The following is a 10,271-nucleotide window of genomic DNA, read 5'->3' on the forward strand; positions in this document are numbered from 1 at the left end:
TAAACCTTTTCTGTCACTAATTAGGTGATTAAAACATTATATTGAACTAGATATTTTGGAAGGTTAATTCAATATGTGATCTGTAAGAACTAGATTTTTCAGAGCATTTGGGTCAATAACTCAAAATCTCATTCTCTCTAGAAAAGCTTCTCCTCCTTCTTCCTTTGCCATCTCTCTACCTTCTCTCTTCTTGTTCTTTTCACTGAACCAATTGTTCCAAAAATCAGGAAGCAATTAGGAAATCTGGACACTGCAAGCTTCAATTTAACCGGTCGATTTCCCATTTCTTCCACCGGTAAGTCGTTCTTCACCCTTCCGTGCTTTTAGAAGTTTTGATCATGCAATGAAACTGTTGCTTTTCTGAGTTTTCCCCAAATTCCTAATCAAATTTAGGATTAAAACATGTTTTTCCTTTCCAATTTGACAACCTATAGGTGGTTCTAGCTTATGTTGAGTAAGAGCAAGCTATCGGGGTTTTGATGGAGTCGTGCCACTGTCGAGGTAAGGGAAGTTAGGAATTTTTGTTTTGTCTTATGAAATTGAATTGCATGGATTGTGGTTGCTGTTTGAAAACTGTGAAATAATGGTTATGTGAAGTGCCTTGTTGAATTATACTGTTTTGAACGGAAAATTTAGTGATATGCAAGTAAGAGATTTTGTGATATTGATTTCTGAATTTGATCCTGTGAATCATGTTCATGAATTGGTTTGTAAGTGATTGAAATGTTGAAATTGAGTGATGAGATAAGGTAAATTCTGGTATATGGAATCCTAGATAGAAAGTTAAATGAATTTAGGAGTTGTTAGGGTATGTTAGAGGAACTAGAGGGGTCAAAATTAGAATTTGGTGTTAGTAATGATATTGGTGTATTTAGAACACTTAGATAAGTCATATATGATTTGTAGGAAGTGATAAAGTGGTTCAAAATAACTCCTCATTGGTAAATTTAGAAATTGGCCTCTAAGTTGAGAAAATTGAAGGTTTAGAACCTAAGTCGATGCATAGTTACTAAATTATGAGGTTTGTGAGTGTTTAGAAACCTTAGACAAGTTTGAATCAACCTATCCTTCGAATTAGAAAACCATTAAAAGACCTAAAACGAAACTTAGGGGTGTGAGTTCTTCCAAATCTGCAAAATCTGCAGAAAATTCTGCAGAATCCACGCCTGGGCGCCCCAAAAGGGCAGTGGGCACCCTTTGATTCGACATTTGCCCTTTTCTATTGTTGCTTTTGTTTTTGATAGTATCTAATGACCATCCATGCTCAAGTAGAGAGTTATGATTCATGTGGTGAGAATAGCAGGAGGTCCTAGGATAGGCGCTTCTTGGAAGGCCTATACCGCTTTAAAAGGGCTTACACTTGTGTGTGGTCGGGTGAAACCCCTCGGCAATGGCTTTGCAAAGCAGTAGGGCCATCACAAGTGCACAAACTCCTGGAACTCGACATTTCATACTAGTCCGGATGGTCAAATCACTTGGTCTGTCATTGGTATCAATAAAATGCATTCAGTTACAGTTGTGTTGTATTATTGTCATTACATGCTTCAAATACTTGATTGATAACATTTTTTTTATATACCTAGCTTACCCTTGCATTTGTTTGTTGTATGTGCTTGCCTTTCTCCCTTGCGATGATCATCTAATCCTTTGGATGTGAGCAGTAGCTGATGATGTACCCTTGGAGTGAGCATTGGAGAACGAAGAAGACACAGCTTCCAGTTCTCAGGACCTTTTCTAGCTTTTGTTTTGGGATGTTCTATATTTTTGGAAACACTCTTTAGGCATCTTTGGATCTTTAGTTTATTATGTATTTTGCAGAACTCCTATACTTGTATTTAAGTTTTTATATTTCAACCATATTTTGGATGGTTGTATGTCTAATATCGTCCTCTATTAACTCCTAACTGCTTTCTCATACTATAATAACTGAATCCTATTATATGTATGTCTATATAATATTTAGGATATCACATGATCTAATTACTAATTGGGTGGTTAAAAATATTATATTTAGCAACAAAATGGAGGCTAATACAAATGATTTTTAATTTGGAGACTGAAACATATTAATTACCATATTAAATATATTTTAGCAATCAATAAATTTTCAGTGACTAATACCACATTATTTCTGTTGCTTATTAAATGGCTAAAACATTGCATTTAGTCACACAAAAATTTTGGTCAATATTTTTGTCCCTCTACAAATAAATATTACTTCACACTAATTCGATCGTTATTTGGATAATTACTTTTAGTGGTTATTTCGGTTTCAATTTGTAATCGATTTTTTCTTTTATATATATATATATATATTTTTTTTTGTAGTGAACATATTTGAATTTATTATTTTATTTTTTATCAATAATCACTAATAATTTAAGTGTAGCTGTAATTTGCTCAGCACGTTTCCATTAGCTGGCTGGAAGCATGTTTAATAACACTTTCTTCAAACCCTAAAATTTCATAATTACATGCTTGCTATTAATTTTATTTTATTATTTTAATTTATTTTTATTTTTATCTCTATATAGGTTGGCACTGGTATATACAGCATTGACAGGTTAAGGAATAATTAATGATTTATGGTTTCACTATATTTATATTGAAATATGGGATAACTAATTGTTTAGGGCATAATTAAAGATTTCTGATTCTACACTAAAATATAGAATAATTAATTTCATAAACTAAAATAATTTTATTTTTCATACAGCATAATTTGTAACGACTCTCCCAAGAAACAAGAACAAGTAATTTTATGACGATTTAAGACTGTTTTTCAGTGAAAACTTGAAATGTGAAGGTATGAAAGGTGAAGGCTTAAAACATTTGAAATGTACTGTTTTTAATTTTTGCAAAAAGAAGAAGAAATCTTTAAAAAAATTTAGCCTTTTCTGAATGTTTATGTGATGAAAAGATTGTACTTTTTTTTATAGAAAAAATTCTCCTTTTTTTCATGTCTTTATGTCACTTTTTTTAAATTAATTTTTCTTGTTTATTTTGAATCTTCAAATTAATTTTTATTTTTTATTTTGAATATGTATGAAGGATACATAGGAAGTTATTTTTTTTTTCCATTTCTCATCTTGCTTTTTATTTTGCCTAATTAGATTGAAACAAATAGATCATGTAATTACAATTTTCATATTTAATTATTTTTGAACATTTTTTTTGTCTACATCAACTAAATTATTAATTACAATTGTATAAGAACATTTTTATCTAAATAAAGTGTAATTCATTATTGATTATATGTCCGAATTTATTTAATGTTACAATTAATTATAAACTTTTGTAAAATTTAATATTTTTAATTATTCTTAATCAGTGCCCTTATAACACTGGTTAGAATGACTTACTATTTAAACTGAAAAAGGGGTTAAATTAAAAAGAAAAAGAAATAGAATATAAAGATTTTGGACAGTAGTTTTCCACAATAAAATAAAATAATTTTCGAAGTATATATATAATCCATTATCTTCCTAATTATATGCATAAATAACAACATAATACGTTAAAATCATAATTAATTATATTTGTAAGTATTTTATTATTTTTATTGATTACAAACACAGTGCTTTTTTAACAATTATGTTATTAATATACTTTCTATTAGAATAAAATATTATTAAAATAATAAAAATTGAAGTTAATATATATATATATATATATATATATATATATATATATATTATAGACATAAATTATTAGAATGAAATATATTGAAGTAACAAATAAATAAAATAAATTAGTTCAGTATTCTATTACTAGTGTTATATTTTAAATAGCAATAAGATAAATAATTAAAATAAAATATTAAAGCTATAAATAAATAATTAATTTTGACATCAGTTTATTTTAACATATTTTTATTTGAAATATACTTTCTCTTACTAAATTTTGTAATAGTTTTATTTTAACTTTAACTTATATTTTTAAAGTTATTTTTTATTCAAATTATTTTTAAAAGTTTATTTAAAGACTAATTTTTAGATATATTAATATAAAAAAATCATTGTATTACATCAATTAAATCCATTATAAACTTTTCATTTTTTTATTCTTTATTTTTTTTCTCATATCAACTCAATTGTTTTACCTTTCTTTTTTCTTTTATATCTTCCTTTACCACTGCATTCGCAAAGTATATTAGTTATAGCAGTGTGCGTTACTCATATACATATATATAGCTGAGATAGTTTATAACATGAGTGCTTGGTCCTCAATCCAGTTTCTACCTTGTTGAAACTTCCCTAAACAACCATAGGAAGCCAAAAATGAAAAACAAAAAACATGGAATTTTCACAGTACATTTTCATTGTGTGTTTCATTGACTAAAAAGTAATTGCCAGTATGTTTTGATTCAAGGATGTTTATATATTACATACACATATATGAGCACATGCTTCTTTGCCCTTTTGTAAACCCAAATCAACCTTTGTTACATCTCAAACAGTGCAAATATGAAACCAACTTAAAAGAGAGTTATAACTTTGCAGCCAAACTTTCATATCAGTAAAATTTCGTATCCATATAATCTTTTTTTCTCCACAGCCATGTTCTCTTTTGTATATACATGTGATGAAAACTTTCCTTCACCAAACATGTAGTTATTCTCTTAACCTTCTAAATAAGCCAAGACAGCACCAGCTCCACGATTGTTCTATGTGTATGAGTAGTGCTTTCAATTTCATTCACTTCTTGTTGTAATAGGGCGAAGCACAACCATTACAAGGGGAGGCACAACCGTTATAGGGAGAAGCATAACCGTTATAGGGCGAAGAATAACCGTTATAAGGGGAGGCATAACCGCTATAAGGGGAGGCATAACCGCTATAAGGGGATCCACAGTCATAAGGAGAAGCAGTAAAAGTTGGAGGTACAAGCACTGAAGAAGATACCTTGAACCTCTTACTCCTTGAACACTCACTTTGATCAGTAACATCAGGGCTTTCAACCCACCCCATCAACTGCTCCAAGAACCCTTGATCACCAACACTGAACTCTCCAATATCCGACCCGTCTGGCAGATCCAACCCGAGTTTACCGAATCCGACCCACTCAGAGCTGCAATCAGAGACAGTGGAAGCACTTTCCCAGGTAGCAGCTGAAGCATAATCAACAGCACCTTCCACAGGTGGTACAATAATGCTAGGCTGCACCACTTTCTCAATGTTCCTCATGTCCCCTTCAGGGATTTGGTAGCTCCTGCGGTGGAAGATGCTGGCAAAGGTGAAGTGGTCACTCACCCGACTCTTGGAGGACTTGTTGTGATCACTTGCCCTAGCCATGATGTTCTGAAGATTCTTGCTCAACTTGGCTTTCAAGGAAGCAAAGCTCAAACCATGCTTCCCATCACCAGTTAAAAGGTTAGACCCTGATTGCCCTGTGGCTTGGTTCATTGGAGCAAAGTTGGTTCTGGCATTTTCACCTCTCAGGGCTCTTGCAGCTTCATCATAGGCCCTTGCAGCTTCCTCTGGGGTGTCATAGGTTCCAAGCCACAACCTCACGTGCTGAGAAGAGTCTTTGATCTCAGCTACCCACCTTCCTGAGGGTCTTTGCCTCACCCCAATGAATCTTCTGATCATGGTTGCTGGCTTGCTCGATCTGGTGGCCATGTTGGTGGTAGCAGTGGTTGTAGGACTTGTAGTAGAACCATATTTTGTAGCTTCAGCTCCTGCCATAACAAGAATAATAATAAAAAGGGAAACAAAGAAGAGAATGAGATTTTGGCGTTTTGATTAGGTAGAGTAGCTTGTTTTGGTTTGGGTTGAGTTTGAGGTATTTTTTAGCATATGGCGTGTATGATTGGATAGAGAAAGCACGTTGGTGGCTTATGTGATGATACTGATCTATATGAGCTGTATATATATGTGAGTAAAATTTTGGAAGAGCGTGCGTATACATGTAGGCATATTCCCATCCCCATTTGTAGTTTGTACGTTTCTTCATGCTTCTAATTTTTAATGCTTATAATGTGTGCCTCTTGTACTTGCAAGTTGCTCTCCCGGCACATTGGATGGGTTTGATGAGCTTCTGAAAATGCCAACAGTTCATACTATGCAAAATATATCACTCATGTGCACAATTTGTGATTTAGAAAAGAGTAACGATGGTTTATCATTATTATTTTAATCATTCAACTAACCCTTTTCATCTCTCTTTTAATCACATATTTCCATCTAAATTTTTATACACCCACTTTTCTTTAAACTGATGTAATGTAATAGATGTGTCATTTAGTCATTTTAGGGTGAAATTTTTATGTTTTATGTTTAGAATAGATAAATTATACGTTTAATCATTAAAGTATGTTTTATTTTGAGCATTTGAGATAATTTTAGGGGTCATTGATGATTGTAAAAGTGAAGAATAATATAAATGAGTTATAATTATTTCCTCTCTGGGATATAGCATGGTCAATATCTGCTAAATTCCAAATTGAACCGTGTTAATCACTACTAGCCACAAAATCATCCAAGCTCAATTATTTACAATGCATGCCTGCAATATGTGCGTGCAGAAACAGATATATCAGCCAACTTAACTCGAGTAATGCTACCTTTGTAATTTTTGTATTTGTAATTTTGCATGACTACATACTTAGCTCCATAGTTGACCATTCATACTTTAACATTTTACTCTTTAGCTTCTGCAAAGCCTATCCTAGCAACATATATATATATATGGTTGAATTTTAGGTACAAATAATATTTTTCTTCCTAGTGGAGCTCTAAAGACTATATATGTGAAGAGAAGTGAGTTAATTAAAGTGCATTCAAGGTACTATATCAACAAGTTGAACACAAGTGGTTGATGTGCTGAACCTAAGACCAATTTGTTCTAACATTACCCTAGTTCATCAGACTTTGTACTTTTGTTTCAGACAAGTCAGACCAGTGAAAGATCAAACCTTTGATATGTTTATTGAATAAAAAAAGGGACCATATATGCAAAGGTATTTCTTGACTCTTGTGGATGTGAGGAGCTACTAGGCATCAAGGTCACGACAGAAAAAGTAAATCTTTTGACAGTCTGTTTTTGCATGTATGTTGCAAAGTAAATTAAGGGTAGGGAAGACTATTGTTTGTTGCAAAAGGTTGCCATTTTATGTTGTCGAAACACCACATTACACTTGCACTGCTATCACCTTCATATCTAATCTTTGCTCAACGTAAAAGTAATATATTTTAAAATTACTTCTACTTTTACTTTTCTATCTGGCCATAATATCAGTTTCAGAACAAATTTAAGGAATATAATCGTGTCATTCGTATACAAATATATCATCCAAAACAATTGTTACGGTCAGGTAAGGTGTTGTTGATTTTAATATAGTAACTATAATATATATCTTAAAAAGTATATATATACTATTATTTTCTTATTGGTTGACCAAGTAAATTATTTACACTAATAATATTTAAAAAATATTTGTCCGTATTATATATATCTTTGCAAACTTTTTGCCATATTAAGCTAATTATAATAAGTTGTATCACTCATGTTCCAATAAATATCTTAATTTTTTTTTGTTTATATTGTTCAAATTATTTTCAGAAAAATAATCACCCATTTGTTTAAAGTTGTGAAATTGAAAATATACATAACTATGTTTTTTAAAAAAAAAAAAATTAATTAACGAAACGTTTATTCAGTGTGGAAAACTCGTTACATTAATAATACGTAGAAATCAAAGGTGATAATAGTATATGAATACAGTTAGAATGAAACAAAAGAAGGGCCGTCAAAGTTTGTCGTGATGCAAAGAAAGAACGGGTTGGCAACGTTAAATGAAGAACAAAAGAGAAAATTAAGAAAGCAATGATAAAAAGTTTATTTATAGCTTCTAGTGACGTGTTGGAATTTAGCCGTTGTTGATAGAATGATTCATGGGGCTCACCCCTTTGTTTCCCTGTCCCTTCTGCTGTTTCCATGCACCCTTATAATGCTTTCATTACATTTTAATATGACATAATTAGGGAATATTAATTTGTTGCAATTTGAGTTTAGTGGGTGCAATTAAGATGGCTATTTTGTCCCCTTGTTCATGACGTGGTCCATTTGAATTAGGACTAATCACCTAAATGCAGCCAAAGATGCCACTGCTTATGTTTGTTGTTAACTTGGAGGAATGAGATTTGTCCACTAATATGCTGGAATTTGGGATAATTGTGATTAAAGAATGACACGTGGCATGTTTGAGTTTGTGAGTGTATTTGCCACTAACCAAAATGATGATAATGATGAGGGTATGAGATTGGTATGTGTACTCATATATGGAGGATCATGAATGGAGGGAATCCTATGAGTTCAAAAGTTTTACTTATTTTATGGCTACTATAGCATGTTCCCCAAAAGGTTAACTTGTTCAAAACTTCCCATAGTTTTGTCCAATTTTCAGTGTAAGGTAGCAAAACTCATGTTCTTCCGGGTCGATGAAATCAACAAATTAAGAAGTTGACTTTGTCTAAGTTGGAGTTTTGATTGGTTAAAAACTCTACTTCATAATTTAGATCTTTTAAGTGTTTTGATAGAAGTTATAGTTATTGGATGTTTCGAGATAGAAGTAAATTAGTATTTTTGACTAAGTACATCTGAACTTGATCACACCAAGGATAATTAAACCTTCTTGAAGTACTGTAAATTTATAAATTAACCATAGATGATTGAGTTTTATATGTAATGAATAACCCAAATTCATAAACTTCTTTTACCATGTTGGATAAAAAAATATTCGAATCAAACATTATTATTGAACCAAAGGTTATTGTTGATAGTTAAAGTGTAACTATATTTACTATTACAATTCAACTATCCAATTGGATTGACTTAGCCCACCTTAATAAACAAATGATGACAATTGAAGCAATCTATAACACACCAAAGTTGTTTTGAGGTGAAAATGACATGTGTATATTAGACTATTAGATCTATCTGATTTCTCAAGGTTGTTAGTCTATGAGGCAAAATCTTAATTTCTACCAACTTCTCTGTTATCATTAGTAAATGTTCTCACATTTGCTACTATATCATTTTCATTACTTTTTAATGTTGATAGGGAACATAGAATCCACATGTATTAGTTTTTATGATGAATGGTTTACAATAATTAGAAATGGTTTTAATCATCCTTGTATAATAAAATGACACAACAAGTGTTTAAATCATTGACATGTTAGTGTTAGATGTATTAATCTTTTCATGATTAGTGAAATAGGTCTAAAACAGATCAAAATTTAATTTCTGATAGTATTAATTGATTAAATTAGTAATATAATCCATTAGATTAAGCCAGAACACTTAGAATGCAAAACAGGACAAAACACTCTGTTATAATCGATTACATTAGTTACATAATCAATTAAAACAGAGATAAAGACATAATCTGTTATACAGATAACATAATCTGTTAAGAAAGTCAAATAGATCAGAAACAAGGCATAATGTTAAAATAATCGATTATATAAGTTACATAATCGATTAAAATAGAAACAAAGGTCTAACCCATTATGCTAGGAACATAATCTGTTATGTTAGTTGAAAGAAGCAATTATAAGCATAAATGTCAATATAATCGATTATATAAGTGACATAATCGATTAAAACAGAAAGAAAAGCCTAATTGATTACGATATTAACATAATCCATTAAACTGCGATAAGATATGTTTTTTTTTTATATAAACCAGACTTGAGACTTGGAGGATTCTTGGAGGATTTGATGCTTTATTGGTGATCAAGCAATCAAGAATTCATTCAAGATACATTGGACTTCATATGCCCTGATCTTTCTGCATTATAGGAGTGTTACACAATCAGGTTCTTACACATTCAATTTGTTTTGATACATGTGCTAGGTAGGCCAGGTTTGAGAGTGAGTGTTTACTCTCTTGTGTTGTTAGACATTAAGTTAACCATCTCTTTTGTTGATTGAGGGTGAGTGTATCCTTTCTAGTATTGTTGTTTTCAGATTTGAGTGGTTTGAGGATAAAAATTGAGAGCATCATTATATTCTTGTACTCAAATCTTGAATTAGTGGATTCCCCCCAACTAAGGTTGTTGAGGGAACACTAGATGTAAGCTTGTGGAGAGGTGAACCAGTATAGATCTTTGTTTTACGGTTTTGCTTTATTTTTTTCGTTTTATAGTTTATTCTTTTTATTTGAACTGAATTGTTTTATTTAAAATATTTTATTATTAAATTGTTTTTTAAGTAATTTATTATTTAATTGTTTTATTTTAAATAGTTTATTATTTAATTGTTTT

At 31.0% G+C, this 10,271-nt stretch overlaps 1 protein-coding gene across 1 annotated transcript; it reads right to left on the reverse strand.

Moving 5' to 3' along the window:
• Window positions 1–4,697: 4,697 nt before the first annotated feature.
• LOC106778992 (dehydration-responsive element-binding protein 2E-like) lies at window positions 4,698–5,687 on the reverse strand. Its single transcript, XM_014667003.1, has one exon. It carries the CDS (start codon window positions 5,685–5,687, stop codon window positions 4,698–4,700), a length of 990 nt encoding a protein of 329 aa, XP_014522489.1.
• Between the last annotated feature and the right edge of the window lie 4,584 nt (window positions 5,688–10,271).

This window comes from Vigna radiata, unplaced genomic scaffold, assembly GCF_000741045.1.
Source record: "Vigna radiata var. radiata cultivar VC1973A unplaced genomic scaffold, Vradiata_ver6 scaffold_292, whole genome shotgun sequence".
NCBI classification, from domain to species: Eukaryota; Viridiplantae; Streptophyta; class Magnoliopsida; order Fabales; family Fabaceae; genus Vigna; species Vigna radiata.

Bases quoted from the DNA above. Each gene is read 5' to 3' on its own strand.
- LOC106778992 (XM_014667003.1), bottom strand. From the start codon at position 5,687: ATGGCAGGAGCTGAAGCTACAAAATATGGTTCTACTACAAGTCCTACA.